Source organism: Nerophis lumbriciformis, linkage group LG11, assembly GCF_033978685.3.
Source record: "Nerophis lumbriciformis linkage group LG11, RoL_Nlum_v2.1, whole genome shotgun sequence".
NCBI classification, from domain to species: Eukaryota; Metazoa; Chordata; class Actinopteri; order Syngnathiformes; family Syngnathidae; genus Nerophis; species Nerophis lumbriciformis.
This window is the reverse complement of record NC_084558.2, coordinates 48796326-48816528: the sequence shown is the minus strand read 5'-3', so window position 1 is coordinate 48816528 and position 20203 is coordinate 48796326. Positions and strand designations below refer to the sequence as shown.

At 36.2% G+C, this 20203-nt stretch overlaps 1 protein-coding gene across 3 annotated transcripts in view; it reads right to left on the bottom strand.

Annotated features, from left to right (window-relative positions):
- The window catches only part of LOC133610286 (synaptic vesicle glycoprotein 2C-like), a 143698-nt gene that overhangs the window by 35255 nt on the left and 88240 nt on the right, over nt 1-20203 (bottom strand). For all 3 annotated transcript variants that reach the window (XR_012050724.1, XM_072914162.1, XM_072914161.1), the window contains exons 11-13: nt 19444-19577; nt 9504-9707; nt 9233-9392 (exon numbers count right to left, since the gene is read on the bottom strand). Coding sequence is in view for 2 of the 3 variants with exons in the window: in XM_072914162.1 (XP_072770263.1) it covers nt 9233-9392; nt 9504-9707; nt 19444-19577 (498 nt within the window). In the remaining variant the exon portion in view is untranslated. The remainder of the gene's footprint in view (nt 1-9232; nt 9393-9503; nt 9708-19443; nt 19578-20203) is intronic.

The following is a 20203-nucleotide window of genomic DNA, read 5'->3' as shown; positions in this document are numbered from 1 at the left end:
ATTAGCTTTTTGTCGACACCTAGTGGTCACAATAATTCATTACATTATATTTATAAGTTAAATCGGGCCTGGGCAATTATTTTGCCCCGGGGGGCCAAATATAGAGAAAAAATTGTGTCTGGCGGCCGGTATATCTATTTTTAGGAACTAGTGTTGTCCCGATACCAATATGTATTTCGATACTTTTTGGTACTTTTCGATACTTTTCTAAATAAAACAAAAAATGGCATTACTGGCTTTATTTTATTTTACTTTTGCATAATTGGCCTTGACGCATGTGAGCAAAAAACGTGGAAAAACAAAACAAATATGTGTAGAAATTAGTGTTGTCCCGATACCAATATTTTGGTACCGGTACCAAAATTATTTCGATACTTTTCTAAATAAAAGGGACTACAAAAAATGGCATTATTGGCTTTTTTTAATTTACTTTTGCATAATTGGTCTTGGCGCATGTGCATGTGAGCAAAAAAATTTGAAAAACAAAACAAATGTGTAGAAATTAGTGTTGTCCCAATACCAATATTTTGGTACCGGTACCAAAATTATTTCGATACATTTCTAAATAAAGGGGACCACAAAAAATTGCATTATTGGCTTTATTTTATTTTACTTTTGCATAATTGGCCTTGACGCATGTGCATGTGAGCAAAAAAACGTGAAAAACAAAACAAATATGTGTAGAAATAAGTGTTGTCCCGATACCAATATTTTGGTACCGGTACCAAAATTATTTCGATACTTTTCTAAATAAAGGGGACCACAAAAAATGGCATTATTGGCTTTATTTTATTTTACTTTTGCATAATTGGCCTTGACGCATGTGCATGTGAGCAAAAAACGTGAAAAACAAAACAAATGTGTAGAAATTAGTGTTGTCCCGATACCAATATTTTGGTACCGGTACCAAAATTATTTCGATACTTTTCTAAATAAAGGGTACCACAAAAATGGCATTATTGGCTTTATTTTATTTTACTTTTGCATAATTGGTCTTGGCGCATGTGCATGTGAGCAAAAAAATGTGAAAAACAAAACAAATGTGTAAAAATTAGTGTTGTCCCAATACCAATATTTTGGTACCGGTACCAATATTATTTCGATACTTTTCTAAATAAAGGGGACCACAAAAAATTGCATTATTGGCTTTATTTTATTTTACTTTTGCATAATTGGCCTTGACGCATGTGAATGTGAGCAAAGAAACGTAAAAAACAAAACAAATGTGTAGAAACTAGTGTTGTCCCGATACCAATATTTTGGTACCGGAACCAAAATTATTCCGATACATTTCTAAATAAAGGGGACCACAAAAAATGGCATTATTGGCTTCATTTTATTTACTTTTGCATAATTGGCCTTGACGCATGTGCATGTGAGCAAAAAAAAGTGAAAAACAAAACAAATGTGTAGAAATTAGTGTTGTCCCAATACCAATATTTTGGTACCGGAACCAAAATTATTCCGATACATTTCTAAATAAAGGGGACCACAAAAAATGGCATTATTGGCTTTATTTTATTTTACTTTTGCATAATTGGCCTTGACGCATGTGCATGTGAGCAAAAAACGTGAAAAACAAAACAAATGTGTAGAAATTAGTGTTGTCCCGATACCAATATTTTGGTACCGGTACCAAAATTATTTCGATACTTTTCTAAATAAAGGGTACCACAAAAATGGCATTATTGGCTTTATTTTATTTTACTTATGCATAATTGGTCTTGGCGCATGTGCATGTGAGCAAAAAAAAGTGAAAAACAAAACAAATGTGTAGAAATTAGTGTTGTCCCAATACCAATATTTTGGTACCGGAACCAAAATTATTCCGATACATTTCTAAATAAAGGGGACCACAAAAAATTGCATTATTGGCTTTATTTTATTTTACTTTTGCATAATTGGCCTTGACGCATGTGAATGTGAGCAAAAAAACGTGAAAAACAAAACAAATGTGTAGAAATTAGTGTTGTCCCAATACCAATATTTTGGTACCGGAACCAAAATTATTCCGATACATTTCTAAATAAAGGGGACCACAAAAAATGGCATTATTGGCTTTATTTTATTTACTTTTGCATAATTGGCCTTGACGCATGTGCATGTGAGCAAAAAAACGTGAAAAACAAAACAAATGTGTAGAAATTAGTGTTGTCCCGATACCAATATTTTGGTACCGGTACCAAAATTATTTCGATACATTTCTAAATAAAGGGGACCACAAAAAATTGCATTATTGGCTTTATTTTATTTTACTTTTGCATAATTGGCCTTGACGCATGTGCATGTGAGCAAAAAAACGTGAAAAACAAAACAAATGTGTAGAAATTAGTGTTGTCCCGATACCAATATTTTGGTACCGGTACCAAAATTATTTCGATACTTTTCTAAATAAAGGGTACCACAAAAATGGCATTATTGGCTTTATTTTATTTTACTTTTGCATAATTGGTCTTGGCGCATGTGCATGTGAGCAAAAAAAAGTGAAAAACAAAACAAATGTGTAGAAATTAGTGTTGTCCCAATACCAATGTTTTGGTACCGGAACCAAAATTATTCCGATACATTTCTAAATAAAGGGGACCACAAAAAATGGCATTATTGGCTTTATTTTATTTTACTTTTGCATAATTGGCCTTGACGCATGTGCATGTGAGCAAAAAACGTGAAAAACAAAACAAATGTGTAGAAATTAGTGTTGTCCCGATACCAATATTTTGGTACCGGTACCAAAATTATTTCGATACTTTTATAAATAAAGGGTACCACAAAAATGGCATTATTGGCTTTATTTTATTTTACTTTTGCATAATTGGTCTTGGCGCATGTGCATGTGAGCAAAAAAATTTGAAAAACAAAACAAATGTGTAAAAATTAGTGTTGTCCCAATACCAATATTTTGGTACCGGTACCAAAATTATTTCGATACATTTCTAAATAAAGGGGACCACAAAAAATTGCATTATTGGCTTTATTTTATTTTACTTTTGCATAATTGGTCTTGGCGCATGTGCATGTGAGCAAAAAAATGTGAAAAACAAAACAAATGTGTAGAAATTAGTGTTGTCCCAATACCAATATTTTGGTACCGGTACCAAAATTATTTCGATACATTTCTAAATAAAGGGGACCACAAAAAATTGCATTATTGGCTTTATTTTATTTTACTTTTGCATAATTGGCCTTGACGCATGTGCATGTGAGCAAAAAAACGTGAAAAACAAAACAAATGTGTAGAAATTAGTGTTGTCCCGATACCAATATTTTGGTACCGGTACCAAAATTATTTCGATACATTTCTAAATAAAGGGTACCACAAAAATGGCATTATTGGCTTTATTTTATTTTACTTTTGCATAATTGGCCTTGACGCATGTGCATGTGAGCAAAAAAACGTGAAAAACAAAACAAATGTGTAGAAATTAGTGTTGTCCCAATACCAATATTTTGGTACCGGTACCAAAATTATTTCGATACATTTCTAAATAAAGGGTACCACAAAAATGGCATTATTGGCTTTATTTTATTTTACTTTTGCATAGTTGGTCTTGGCGCATGTGCATGTGAGCAAAAAAACGTGAAAAACAAAACAAATGTGTAGAAATTAGTGTTGTCCCAATACCAATATTTTGGTACCGGTACCAAAATTATTTCGATACTTTTCTAAATAAAGGGGACCACAAAAATGGCTTTATTTTATTTTACTTTTGCATAATTGGTCTTGGCACATGTGCATGTGAGCAAAAAAACGTGAAAAACAAAACAAATGTGTAGAAATTAGTGTTGTCCCGATACCAATATTTTGGTACCGGTACCAAAATTATTTCGATAGATTTCTAAATAAAGGGGACCACAAAAAATGGCATTATTACCACAAATTTGGGTATCGATCTGATACCAAGTAGTTACAGGATCATACACTGGTCATATTCAAAGTCCTCTAAACATAACAGAGGTGGGACCAAGTAATTTCTTTGCAAGTCACAAGTAAGTCTCAAGTCTTTACCCTCAAGTCTCGAGTCAAGTCCCGAGTCAAGACAGGGCACGTCCGAGTCAAGTCCAAAGTCAAGACTGGAAAGTCTCAAGTCAAGTCCCAAGTCCTGCACTTTGAGTTTCGAGTCATTTCAAGTCCTTTTACCCACAGACTAATATATTTACACAGATTGTGTATGCTTTTAAAACGCTGTATTTATTTATTAAAACAAGTGCATTTGAAATTGCAGGGAAAAAGATAGTGCTGACATTGCACTTCAAAATAGCACTATTAACCAGTCATTTTAAACATGTAACTCATTCCTTTACAGAATAAACACATTTGAAAAAAACAAGTGCAACTGTACTTATTTGCACAAAAGTGTTAACATTGTATTTCCATGGCATATTGCATTGTAACTAGTTCCACAGCAGTTTCTATCCTGTTCTTACCTTATCTCATTGATCTCATCTCATACTGTATGTGTGTTGATGTGTGCGTACACATGAAAAACATAAATATATGAACATAACAATGAACAGAGTTGTACTTTTTAGATGTCAGGACCCTATGCAATATGTACACATATTCTTAATATAGTATACATTTTAACTGACCTTTATTTGACTATGTTTGTCTTTTTGGAGGTGGCTAAAATACGCCGTGCTGCTGAGCCGGCGAGCAGCCTAAATTGACAGTTGACAGGTAGAAAACAAAGATGGTGGTGTTCAGCGTTTTCCTGCTCAAATGAGCGGACTGTTGAAAATAGGAATCGGGGGATTACTTTTCACAAGTAAGATTTAACATTAACGTACTATTGGTTGTATTTTATGAAAATAATATTACCACAGAGTTGAGAAGGATCAAAGATCTTCAATATTTGTATGTGAAAATCACAAAGAAATCTTCTGGAGGAGGATGACCCCCCTACAGGGGTTTGCTTTACAAACTTTCAGCCCCACCAAGAACAAAATTCACCAGCCGCCACTGATTATGATGCATTCTCATTTTAGGCAAAGTATAAGACAATACTTTCTTAACAGTATAATTGTAACCAGGAATAAGTCTTCAAGTAACAATATTCAAATACTAACATTGTTGGGTTGAACAGAATTTGGTTTTATTCTGAATCCAGTGAAACAGATTGGTGGTTTTAGCTGATATGAAGACTTTCAGGTGTTTATATATGTTTAAGTATTTGGCAGACGCTTTTATCCAAAGCGACTTACATAAAATAATACATATAAAACAATCACTGCAAACATTATCATTTAAGGGAAGAATGTAATAGAAAATATCAATACAAAGTGTCAAGACAGAATAAACTCTCTGCTGCTGAAGCAACAGAGATACAGTCTATAGGTCCCTAAGATATATAGATATCTAATGTATTCATACATTGTTTATGTAGGATACACGCATGTATATATAACCTAATTATATTGTTTCTTCAATTTAAAAATAGTTTACCGTTTTTTCCCCCTTCTCTGGGATTATATTCCCAGTTTTGATCTCGGACGTCTGGTCACTTATAGCGTATAAGAATATTATATTACTGTTAAGCAAACTATGAATAATAAAACATGTGTCTGTTATCATAGCTACACGTATGACAAAAAGGCGTGTGAAAATCAGTGGTATTCAGTGAGGTAAGATGAATTAAATGCGCTGACAGTTCATTGCTCCTGCCAAATGAATTGCACTGAGTGGAGCGGATCACCACTCCAAGATGGCGGCCCCGCGCCTCGTCTGCGCCAGTAGGCAGTAGCGCTCTATGCTGCGTCTACTTATAAGATGTCTATGGTTATAACGTTAGCAGTGAGTTTGCAGCCTCACTGATTTAACTACGCAGCAAATAAAAGTCACGTTACTTAGCCAATAAACGTTATCTTACATTCAAAACTTACCCTTCTTTGTGCAACTTCAAATGTCGAACGAAGTTGGAAGTTGTTGCGTCTCCGTCTGTAATATTCGAACTGCGTGATTTGCATACGGCAATTCGTTTTTTGTTGACCAAGTCGTAGTTTTTATACCCGAACGAAACCAACTTTAACATAATTGTTTATCACTGGCACGTTGTTGGACAACTTGTTCATTGGTTGTCCTGCAATTTGATTGGATGAATGCTGTGTGATGAAAACAACGTAGATCTAATTTGATTGGCTGTTGTACTGACAGCACACCAGCTGACAGGAACAACACGCTGATAGACAGACGAAGAAAATGAAAATTACGGAGCGCTCCCAAATAACTTTTTAAGCTTTGGATTTTGGGGAAAGTAGCAAGTCATGTCAAGTCAAAAGGCTCAAGTCCAAGTGAAGTCACAAGTCATTGATGTTAAAGTCTAAGTCGAGTTGCAAGTCTCTTTACATTTTGTCAAGTCGAGTCTAAAGTCATCAAATTCATGACTCGAGTCTGACTCGAGTCCAAGTCATGTGACTCGAGTCCACACCTCTGAAACATAATATTAAAAAAAACAAAAACGAAAGAAGATGTTGTGATTAGAGATGTCCGGTAATATCGGACTGCTGATATTATCGGCCGATAAATGCTTTAAAATGTAATATCGAAAATGATCGGTATCAGTTTCAAAAAGTTAAATGTATGACTTTTTAAAACGCCGCTGTGTACACGGACGTAGAGAGAAGTACAGAGCGCCAATAAACCTTTGCGTGCCGGCCCAATCACATAATGTCTACGGCTTTTCACACACACAAGTGAATGCAAAGCATACTTGGTCAACAGCCATACAGGTCACACTGAGGGTGGCCGTATAAACAAACTTTAACACTGTTACAAATATGCGCCACACTGTGAACCCACACCAAACAAGAATGACAAACACATTTCGGGAGAACATCCGCACCGTAACACAACATAAACACCACAGAACAAATACCCAGAACCCCTTGCGGCACTAACTCTTCCGGGACGCTACAATATACACCCCCCGCTACCCCCAACCTCGCCCACCTCAACCTCCACATGCTCTCCCTGAGAGAGCATGTCCCAAATTCCAAGATGCTGTTTTGAGGCATGTTAAAAAAAATAATGCACTTTGTGACTTCAATAATAAATATGGCAGTGCCATGTTGGCATTTTTTTCCATAACTTGAGTTGATTTATTTTGGAAAACCTTGTTACATTGTTTAATGCATCCAGCGGGGCATCACAACAAAATTAGGCATAATAATGTGTTAATTCCACGACTGTATATATCGGTATCGGTTGATATCGGAATCGGTAATTAAGAGTTGGACAATATCGGAATATCGGATATCGGCAAAAAAGCCATTATTGGACATCTCTAATAGTAACTAGTACCGTATTTTCCGCACTATTAACCGCACCTAAAAACCACAAATTTTCTCAAAAGCTGACAGTGCGGCTTATAACCCGGTGCGCTTTATATATGGATTAATATTAAGATTCATTTTCATAAAGTTTCGGTCTCGCAACTACGGTAAACAGCCGCCATCTTTTTTCCCCGTAGAAGAGGAAGCGCTTCTTCTTCTATGGTAAGCAACCACCCGCCCCCATAGAAGAAGAAGCGCGCGGGTATTACGTTTCATTTCCTTTGTGTGTTCCATGTTGATATACGACTCCATGCGCGCCCACATCACAGATGGTGTCAAAAAACAAGTGAAGCACACAAATACAACACTCGCCGTCATTCCGGGTGGATTAACCAAAGAACTCCAACCGCTCGATATTGGTGTCAACAGGGCATTTAAAGCACGACTGCGAACGGCGTGGGAACAATGGATGACCGAAGGCGAACACACCTTCACTAAGACAGGGAGACAGCGCCGGACGACATACGCCAACATCTGCCAGTGGATCGTAAATGCCTGGGCGGATATTTCGGTCACAACTGTGGTCCGAGCTTTCCGGAAGGCAATGACTTAGACGAGACGGAGCCGGCCATTTTGGATCCCGTATTCGCCCAACTTTTTAATTCGGACACCGAAGGAGAATAATTCGAGGGATTTATGAATGAAGAATAACTTCAGAAAGTGAGCGTTATGTTTATTTTGTGTGTTGTGACATTAACGTTCGAGCAACATTAAGTTATTGATGTTATTGCTCTGCACTATTTTGAATTTTACTATGTTTGTGATTGCACATTACCGTACATTTTGGGAGTGAACAGAGTTGTTAGAACGCTGGTTTTTAATATATTATTAAAGTTTGACTGACCTATCTGACTGTTTTTTTGACATTCCCTTTAGCGCAGTTAGATGCGGCTTATAACACGGGGCGGCTTATAGGTGGACAAAGTTTTGAAATATGCCGTTCATTGAAGGCGCGGCTTGTAACCCAGGGCGGCTTATGGTGCGGAAAATACGGTACATCATGCAAAAGCACAGATTCCAACCATTGAAATACTTTCTATAGTTCAAGACTTACGGTCAACCTGCTTCGAATTCTCACCGGCATTGAAAGTAAACAGGTTTTTAAAAAGAAAGTAATATTTTATCTGAGTCTTTAAATTAGTTTGCTTGTTGATGATTTTGTTTGGTTTTATATTGTGTAGTTATATTTATACGGTAATTATTATTCTGTGACTGTAAATTGTTTGCTTGTTTTCTTATTGATGCTTTTATTTTTTTCTGTATTGTGCAGTTATAATTATATGCTTTTACTTGTAATTGTATTGAGTTTGTGGACCCCAGGAAGACTAGTGGGTTGTTGTGGCAACCAGCTAATGGGGATCCTTATTAAAAATCAAATCAAATTTGAAAACATCACTGCGCACAATAATGGCGGCTAAAGTTTCGATCTTAAAGATCTAAAAAAAATATTTGGGAATGTCTGGCAGGCCAGATAGAAATTAATAATAATAATAATACATTTTATTTGGTATATCGCTTTTCAGTGTACTCAAAGACGCTTTACAGGATAAAAATTAAAATATAAAACAGTTTAAAAAAAAGCTTAACGCGTCCCCGAGCCTTAATTTGCCCAGGTCTGGTGTAGCCTATAGCCTAGTATGTTTACCTTTTGTAAACGACGTCCCTGAAATAGAAGAAAAGAACAACCTCCTTGGTGGACATTTAGGTGTTAACTGGCTGTCCTGCTTTGCACAAGTAAAGGTGCTGCAGGACCGCTTATGCTGAGGATTTTAGATGCAAGTCGATATCATTATTTTGCCGATATCGGACTGATATCGATATCAGATGCGGACCCTCCTACTATTAGATGTCATTATACTGTGCACGTGACGTGGAAAATAGGCCCGGCTGGTCCTAGACTCACCTCCTGTCCGTGGGATAGAGCTCTGCGGTGACAACGTCCAAGGAGTTCCAGGCGGAAATGCTGAGGCCATTGTAGAGACACAGCATGAAGATCATCATGGACTCGCTGGTGCCGAACCACAGGAAGAAACAGCTGATGCCCGACAGCACCATGGAGCCTCCTGCGGGGGACACACGGGTCACGCGTGTTCAAAAGGCCAACATCAATGACATTTAGCCGGCCAGGGCTGCTATTTATATCTAAAGCCAGGCAAAAACGTCCCTTCTCGTACCTAACATGCTGAGACGCCCTATTTTGTCCATGAGGAGGGCCGAGACGATGTTTCCGGGCAGCACGGCCAGCGTTCCCAGGAAGTTGACAAAGTAGACCCAGTAGGCGCTGTAGTCGTCATCAAAGGTCATCTGACAGCCCGTCTTGTTGTGGTGGAAGGAGCTGCTGATTACCCTCGAATTTGTCAGCTTGGCATCGTCAATATCTGCAAGATATACAGACTTTACTTTTAATGGAAATAAAATGGTAGGGCCACCATTTGTCATTTGCCTGAATTGATTGTGACAATATTTACAAGTAGCTGTTATGTCTGCTTTCCAACAGCAGATGGCGCCACTGTCCATTTCAAAGCATTACAAGTAAAGTGCATCAGAAGTCATGTGGTCGCTTTAAAACACATTTTAAATCATCAGTAAGTGGAATAATATCAGGAAATACCCACTGCTACAGTTTGAGGTTGTATAATGAAAAGGTAATAAGTGAAATGACAGAGGACACTCATCTGGTATCAAAGATGGCGGACGCTCAGTCAAGCCTTTCTGTTTTATTTCACAATTTGGTTTATTACGTTAAAATTGACGTACCTTGTACTTTTTAAAGCTTTAGGTGATGTAGAGTGATCATTGCAGCGGCGCAACTGTTCAGACAACGTTGTGAGAGCCATAATATGATCGGTAGCATATGCTATATTGCTCACTTTGTTGAGCGCTAATTGTGTTTCCGGTTGGCAGTTTCCGGGTGAAAATCCCCTTTCAGAATAAAGGTTTTGACGACGGTGTTTTGACTGACAGAAAGGATCAACAATTTCACAGTTACAACTCTAAAAATGTTAGATAAACATATTTTTAGTCCAAAATGAGCATATATATGGACATATATATATATATATATATATAAAATATATATATACCATACTTGCCAACCTTGAGACCTCCGATTTCGGGAGGTGGGGGGCGTGGTCGGGGTGGGGCGGGGGCGTGGTTGGGGACGTGGCTAAGAGGGGAGGAGTATATTTACAGCTAGAATTCACCAAGTCAAGTATTTCATATATATATATATATATATATATATATATATATATATATATATATATATATATATATATATATACATACATATACACTGTATATATATATATATATATATATATATATATATATATATATATATATATATATATATATATATACACATACATACATACAGGTAAAAGCCAGTAAATTAGAATATTTTTAAAAACTTGATTTATTTCAGTAATTGCATTCAAAAGGTGTAACTTGTACATTATATTTATTCATTGCACACAGACTGATGCATTCAAATGTTTATTTCATTTAATTTTGATGATTTGAAGTGGCAACAAATGAAAATCCAAAATTCCGTGTGTCACAAAATTAGAATATTGTGTAAGGGTTACATTTTGAAGACACCTGGTGCCACAAACTAATCAGCTGATTAACTCAAAACACCTGCAAAGGGCTTTAAATGGTCTCTCAGTCCAGTTCTGAAGCCTACACAAACATGGGGAAGACTTCAGATTTGACAGCTGTCCAAAAGGCAACCATCGACACATTGCACAAGGAGGGAAAGACACAAAAGGTTATTGCTGAAGAGGCTGGCTGTTCTCAGAGCTCTGTGTCCAAACACATTAATGGAGAGGCAAAGGGAAGGAAAAACTGTGGTCAGAAAAAGTGTACAAGCGATAGGGATCACCGCGCCCTGGTCAAGATTGTGAAAAAAAACCCATTCAAAAATGTGGGGGAGATTCAGAAGGAGTGGACAGCTGCTGGAGTCAGTGCTTCAAGATCCACCACCAAGAGACGCTTGAAAGACATGGGTTTCAACTGCCGCATACCTCGTGTCAAGTCACTGTTGACCAAGAAACAGCGCGAAAAGCGTCTCACCTGGGCTAAGGAAAAAAAGAGCTGGACTGCTGCTGAGTGGTCCAAAGTCATGTTTTCTGACGAAAGCAAATTTTGCATTTCCTTTGGAAATCGAGGTCCCAGAGTCTGGAGGAAGACAGGAGAGGCACAGGATCCACGTTGCCTGAAGTCTAGTGTAAAGTTTCCACCATCAGTGATGGTTTGGGGTGCCATGTCATCTGCTGGTGTCGGTCCACTCTGTTTCCTGAGATCCAGGGTCAACGCAGCCGTCTACCAGCAAGTTTTAGAGCACTTCATGCTTCCTGCTGCTGACCTGCTCTATGGAGATGGAGATTTCAAGTTCCAACAGGACTTGGCGCCTGCACACAGCGCAAAATCTACCCGTGCCTGGTTTACGGACCATGGTATTTCTGTTCTAAATTGGCCCGCCAACTCCCCTGACCTTAGCCCCATAGAAAATCTGTGGGGTATTGTGAAAAGGAAGATGCAGAATGCCAGACCCAAAAACGCAGAAGAGTTGAAGGCCACTATCAGAGCAACCTGGGCTCTCATAACACCTGAGCAGTGCCAGAAACTCATCGACTCCATGCCACGCCGCATTAACGCAGTAATTGAGGCAAAAGGAGCTCCAACCAAGTATTGAGTATTGTACATGCTCATATTTTTCATTTTCATACTTTTCAGTTGGCCAACATTTCTAAAAATCCCTTTTTTGTATTAGCCTTAAGTAATATTCTAATTTTGTGACACACGGAATTTTGGATTTTCATTTGTTGCCACTTCAAATCATCAAAATTAAATGAAATAAACATTTGAATGCATCAGTCTGTGTGCAATGAATAAATATAATGTACAAGTTACACCTTTTGAATGCAATTACTGAAATAAATCAAGTTTTTCAAAATATTCTAATTTACTGGCTTTTACCTGTATATACTGAATATATATATATATATACTGAATATATATATATATACTGAATATATATATATACTGAATATATATATATATATATATATATATATATATATATATATATATATATATATATATATATATATATACATACACACATACTGTATATATATATGGCTATTCATTTAATAATTAGACTTGAGTCTTTTTATGCAAGCCCGTTTTTCGCCACTAAAAATACCTCAATGTTAAATCATAAGTAAATATTAATGAAATAAGAAAGTGGAAATTATAAGCTCAGAAGCCACAATTATGAAATAAGAAAGTCAAAATTATAAGATAAAAAGTCATAATAATAAGATAGAAAGTCGAAATTATGAGATAAAAAGCCAAAGTTATGAGATACAAAGTCGAAATTATGAGATAAAGTTATTTAATTATTACATCTCATAGTCATGACTTTCTATGTCATAATTTTTACTTTCCTATCTCATAGTTTCAACTTTTTATCTCTTAATATCGAATTTATTATCTCTTAGTTAGGACTTTGTCATAATTTCGATTTTTAATATCTTAATGTTGACTTTCTTATTTCATAATTATTTATCTCACTTTTTATTTCATAATTTCGATTTTTATCTCATAATTATGTCTTTTTACCTCTTAATTAGGACTTTTTAATCTCATAATTTCGATTTTCTAATGTCATAATTATACATTTTTATCTCGTTATTTAGACTTTTTAGCTCATAATTTCGACCTTCTCATGTCATAATTCTGACTCTTTAATCTCATAATTAGGAATTTTTGTCTTACAATTTCAACTTTTTATCACATAATTTCGACATTTTATCTCACAATTATGACTTCTTATCTCATAATATACATGTTTGTCTCATAAATATCACTTTTTATCGTACAATATAAATTTTTGTCTCATAATTCTGACTTTTCATCTCATAATTTCAACTTTTTATCTCATAAATATGGCTTTTCATCTCATAATTTCGATTGTTTTTAAATCTAATAATTATTACGACTTTTTATCTCATAATTCTGACTTTCTCATGTCATAATTATGAATTTTTGTCTTACAATTTCAACTTTTTTATCGCATGATTTAGACTTTTTATCTCATAATTTCAACTTTCTTATCTCATAATTACTTCACATTAATAGAAACCTACATTTTATTTTTAAGAATACGATTTGAGTCCAGCTAAAGGGTTAAATTGCTGTTCTTGTTTCCACCCTCTCATGCAGCAACGATGCTGGGGGTCAAAGGAGACTTGGTTTCCCATGGTGCTTTGTCGGCAATATGTGCTTTTCAGCGAGTCCATGTTCAGCATTTTCCTGAGTGCTGCAGGGAAATCATTTTCAGATGCAGACTCCCACCAGGTCTGATTCAGCTCCACTTCTCTCTCGAAGCATTCATGACATCTGCTTGAACTTGCAGCACTGCCATGCGGAGATGGCGGTCCTGCGTGCGAGAGTCGGACGTAATCTGCAAAGTGATTCCCTCTCCTCGAAACCACATTAAAAAGCCTAATGAGGGGTCAGAGGTCAGCCGAGAAACAGCCAGCACTTATTGAAGTAAAGATGGGATTTATGACTCTTTGAAAGGAGCCGGATCTTCCTTTCAAAGAGCCGTTCAAAAGACTGCCTCACTATTACAGTTATTCTTTTTTTTTAATCAAGGAAACAATCAACGCATCATAATTAAATTAAATTATCCCCTCAACTCCCTCCAAAATGGATTAACTCGCTGGAATAAAAAAGACAATACAACATACATCCATAAATGTGGACGCATGTGAAAAAGTGCAATACATCTATCTGTACAGTAATCTATTTATTTATTTATATATATTTATTTATTTTATATATATTATCTATAGATATTTATATATGCACCTTATTGCTTTTTTTATCCTGCACTACCATGAGCTTATGTAACGAAATTTCGTTCTTATCTGTGCTGTAAAGTTCAAATTTGAATGACAATAAAAAGGAAGTCTAAGTCTAATCACTAGTATCAGTTATAAAATAAGATGTAGCTCAGAATAATTGAATTTATACAAATAATTTTCTATTGGTGGGAATTATTGGCTATAATTGAATTTAATTTCCCCATTGTAAACATTCCATAAGGGGTGCGCCATATTTCCATGATTTAACTGCATCACTGGTTTGAATTTTCCCTCACCTACAAAATGTGTAGCATTTTAACTATATATATATATATATATATATAAAAAAAAAAGTACACAAAAGATAAGTAAGAATAAAATGCATTAATGGATATAAAAAGTATCAATAAAACTACAATAACAATTAGGACATACCGTATTTTCCGGACCATAGGTCTATTATGAGCGGGTCTATTTTCATATATAAGGCGCATTAAAATCAATGTTGTATTATTAACAAGGCTCCAATTACTTTGCATCAAATATTACACTTGGAAAAAAATATTTTTGGGGGGGAGATATTGCATAAAAATAAATTAATCAAGGGTTAATCAAGCAGAAGTTCATCCAGAATTTAAGCGTTGGAAAAAAAGAAAAATGTTTACAACCGAGACCCTTCTATCGCCCCAGGACCAAACTTGAGGAAAACCCTAAGGGTTAAAAAAAAATCTATATATATTGTATTTTTATTTATTTTTTAAATTAAAAATATCAAAACATTTCCAGTGTGCGGCTCTCAGTGGAAAAAGTCTGGACAACCCTGGATTAGCGTATTTTCTGGACTATAGTATAAATACCTCAATGTTAAATCATAAGTAAATATTATTGAGATAAGAAAGTGGAAATTATAAACTCAGAAGCCATAATTACGAAATAATTAAGTCGAAATTATAAGATAAAAAGTCATAATAATAAGCTAGAAAGTCGAAATTATCAGATAAAAAGTCATAATTATAAGATATGAAAGTTGAAATTGTGAGATAAAGTTATTTAATTATTACATCTCATAATCATGACTTTCTATGTCATAATTTTGACTTTCCTATCTCATAATTTAAACTTTTTATCTCATAATTATGACTTTCTTATCTCATAATTTCGATGTTGAATACCTTATGGTCGACTTTCTTATTTTATAATAATTTATCCCATAATTGTGACTTTATCTGATAATTATGACTTATTTCATAATTTCGATTTTTATGATAAATAATAAATGATAAATGGGTTGTACTTGTATAGCGCTTTTCTACCTTCAAGGTACTCAAAGCGCTTTGACACTACTTCCACATTTACCCATTCACACACACATTCACACACTGATGGAGGGAGCTGCCATGCAAGGCGCTAACCAGCACCCATCAGGAGCAAGGGTGAAGTGTCTTGCTCAGGACACAACGGACATGACGAGGTTGGTACTAAGTGGGGATTGAACCAGGGACCCTCGGGTCGCGCACGGCCACTCTTTCACTGCGCCACGCCGTCCCTCATCTCATAATTAGGACTTTTTACCTCGTAATTATGACTTTTTAATCTCATAATTTTGACATTTTTTTAATCTCTTAATTGTTATGACTTTCTCATGTCATAATTATACATGTTTATCTCGTGATTTTGACTTTTTAGCTCATAATTTCGAACTTCCCATGTCATAATTCTGACTTTTTAATCTCATAACTATAAGTTTTATCTCATAATATATATTTTTGTCTCATAATTCTGACTTTTCATCTCATAATTTCGATTTTTTATCTCATAAATATGGCTTTTCATGTCATAATTTCGATTCTTTTTTAATCGAATAATTATTACGACTTTTTATCTCATAATTCCAACTTTCTCATGTCATAATTATACATTTTTGTCTTACAATTTCAACTTTTTATCTCATAATTTCGACATTGTATCTCATAATTATGACTTTTTATCTCACAATATACATTTTGTCTCATAATTCTGACTTTTCATCTCATCATTTCGACTTTTCATCTCATAAATATGGCTTTTCACGTCATAATTTGGATTTTTTTCCCCTCATAATTATGACTTTTTAAAAAGTCTGGACAACCCTGGATTACCGTATTTTCTGGACTATAGGGCACACCGGATTATAAGTGGGTCTATTGAGGTCTATTTTCATACATAAGGCGCATTAAAGGGGTCATATTATTATGAATTTTTCTAAATGTTAAAGACTTCCTTGTGGTCTACATAACATGTAACGCTGGTTCTTTGGTCAAAATGTTGCATAGATGTTTCACAGATCAAAGCTCCGAACAATGGGAGACCAGGCTTTCTGCTCCGCCGCTCCCAGTCTGTGGAACACTTTCCCTGACCACCTGAGGGAACCACAGACTGTGGATGCTTTTAAAAAAGGCTTAAAAACCCTTCTTTTAAAAAATAAAAAAAAGCCTTTTTTTAGATATATGTGTGGTAGTTCTAGCTATTAGGCTGTTCTAGTTTTTATTTTATTTTATTTATTTATTATTATTTATTTTTTTAATTCACTGTAGCACTTTGAGGTTGTTTGCTCAATGTAAAGTGCTTTTACAAATAACATCTATTATCAACTTTCTGACAGTCGCTTCAGGATGCGCCGTCTTATTTACGTGGCTCACCTTCGACAGTGTATTCTCCCTGTCATCTTTGTTGTAGCGGTGTAGCGTGCAAGGACGGGAGTGGAAGAAGTGTCAAAAGATGGAGCTAACTGTTTTAATGACATTCAGACTTTACTTCCATCAACAACGGAGCAGCATCTCCTCATCCGTGGCTCACTAGTGCAACAACAACACCGGAAATGCGTCCCTTGAAAAACCGTCCGACCGGAACTCTCTAATAACTAAAGTTCCTTGGGTGAATAATGTCAAGTCACTACACCGGTATGTTTTAGCACTTTCATGGCGAGTTTACTGGCAGATATAAGTAAGAACTTTACACTACTTCATATTAGAAATGGCAACAGTGGAGGATGAATGTCCCATAACAAGAAGATAGAGAAAAAGAAGAAGCTTATCGACTACGGTGTCGACACGGACTACAAAGGCAAATTTTCAGGACTTATGCAGATGCCAAATACAGATCAGCAGGTACTACAAGGTAAGAAAAGTTTCTTTTGCATAATATTGCGAAACAAAACGCCAGATAATATGTCTTACCTTATACACACACCACAATAATACTCCTATGTTGAAGCACAGTACAATCCATCAAGCGGTGCGGCTTCATAGCTTACCAAAGTCATACTAAAATATTTTGATTTTTGAGCGCCGTGTGTGATGTTCTATATTTTCAATGGAACATATAAAATGTTGGTGTTGTTTACTTGAGTCATATTGCAGTCTACACGTATCTCTTATGTATGACTGCCATCATATTGCAGTCAACACATATCTCTTATTTGTGACTGCCATCTACTGGTCACACTTATTATTACACCGTGTACCAAATAAAATTGCTTCGAGGTCGGTAAGCACAGCCAGAATTGTTCTGTACATTAGACGCACCGGGTTATAAGGCGCACTATCAAGTTTTGAGGAAATGAAAGGATTTTAAATGCGTCTTATAGTCCAAAAAATACGGTAAGAACAAAATGCATTAATGGATACAAAAAGTATCAATAAAATTATAATAATAATTAGGACATAATAAAAATGTGAGTGCACAAACATACTGCCATGTACTACTCTTTAGAATACAGCGATGAACCCGAAAAGTGAATCAAAATAAAAATAAACAAATAAATAAATATTTCTAAATGTCAGAATAATTGTATCTAAGTTATCACAAAACTTTGTGTTTCCATGAGTTCCCAGCGAGAGGACAAAAGCTGTCTTTTATCTTACCAATCAAAAGGCTTGTAAAACTCCACTGTGTAGGATGGGAAGCGACATGAAGGTGTGGGTTTCTTGGATATATTGTAATCCACAGGAAGATTTTGTCTTGACCCGAGATCTACAAAGCGGAGAAGAAGCAGGACCTGACCCCCCCTCCAGGCACCTTTTCTTTGAACTGTTTTGTAACCAAAGGCAGCGGCTGTTTACGACCTCCGTCCCTTTAGAAACAGCTGTTGCCATGTAATCAGGGAAAGTCCAAATTAAAGAGTACAATCTTTCGTCAGAGCGTGGTGGGACACTGTACAAAGGTACAGGTCTATGCGTTTCTCCTCATTGAGCCAAATTTAATCCTGTCTCTGTTTAATTCCTTGCTTCTTTGTCTGTTTAATAGATGTCATCAGTGTTTGAACCTGACACTAAATATATATATATATATATTTTTTTTTATTTAAAAAAAAGTTCAAAGTTTTGACTTACTTTGACTCATTTTTTGGCCCGGTTGACAGTCGGGTGGCCACGCCTCAGCAGACGCCAAATTTGCATGTCCATAAAAATCGGTTCCCAAACCAACAGCTCACAATTGGGAAATCGGTTCTCGTCGCTCACTTAAAAGAGCCGTTCAAAAGACCCGATTTGTTCACCAACCTCACATCTCTACTGTTAGAATAATTTTATCTAAGTTATCACAAAAACTTTGTGTTGAAATGAGTTCCCAGCGAGAAGACCAAAAGCTGTCTTTGAAACCTACCAAGAAGAAGGCTTGTAAAACTCCACTGTGTAGGATGGGAAGCAACATGAAGGTGTTTCTGTTTCTTTCATGTATTGTAATCAACAGAAAGATATTGTTTTAACCCAAGGACTACAAAGCGGAGAGAAGGCAGGATCTGCCCAAGTTCCAGACGACCTCTTTTTGAACCTCCTTTTTCAACTGTTTTACAAACCTCTTTTTGAACTCTTTTACGAACCTCTTTTTGAACTCTTTAACGACCTTTTCTGTGAACTGTTTACGACCTTTTCTTTTGAACTGTTGTAATCAAAGGCGATGGCTGTTTACGACCTCGTCCCTTTGAAGCAGCTGTTGTCATGTGGTCAGAGAAAGACCAAATAAAGGGGGAGGCGTACAATCTTTTGGCAGAGCGTAATGACACTGTTCAAGGGTACAGATGTCCAAGCGTCTCTCCTCAAATTGAGCCATATTGAATTCTGTCTCTGTTTAATTCTTTGCTTCTTGTCTTGTTTAATAGATGTCATCAGTGTTTGAACCTGACATCTACATTGGAGTTTCTCGGCACCGGTCGGGAGCTCGGAGGAAGCCGAGACCCAGACGGGTGCAAACTTACCTGTGTTGTAAAAGAAGGAGTCGACAAAGGTGCAGTTCTTGAAGGAGGACCCCACCGAGGAGACGTCCTCAAAGTAGCAATTCATGAAGGAGGAGTTGATGAAGGACACGGCCTTGAACTTCATACTGATAAACCTGCATGGAGGAGAGAAGTTATTTTTATGTTGTCGGTGTGTTCTCACCTGAGGAAGCTCGGCGCCGTAGAACATTGGCGCGGATGGGCAGAAACAATCTATACCAAGGGCGTCAAACCCATTTCCATGGTGGGCCACATCGCAGAGGAGGGCCGCATCACGATAATATAACACATTCAATTTTTTTTCACGATAATATAACACATTCAATTTTTTTTTTAATTATTATTGCTGTTTACCAAAAAAATAATGGAAAACCTGCTTTGGAATCAAAAACTTAATTTCAGCTAGTGTAGAATTGTCATGAGAAAAAGAGTTTGAATGACACAAAGCCAAGAAATACAGTAGGAACGGGATTGAGAAGGCACTATTTGGTTTACATGACGACTTGCGGGAGTGCACTATCCATTTTAGCCGCCATTTCAACTTTGTGGAGTGGCGCTTTCCCTCATTTCCAGCAGACTGCATTGCAAAATCATTAGCCCCTCCTCTTCCTCACATAGGAGATTCACTTTCCTACTGTAGCTTGTTGCAACAAATAACATTTAGTTAAGAGCTGCATTTGCATGCCTTCATGCTTTTTTAATGTCAAAATGTTAAATAAATGTTAAAGCTTGATCTTAAAGC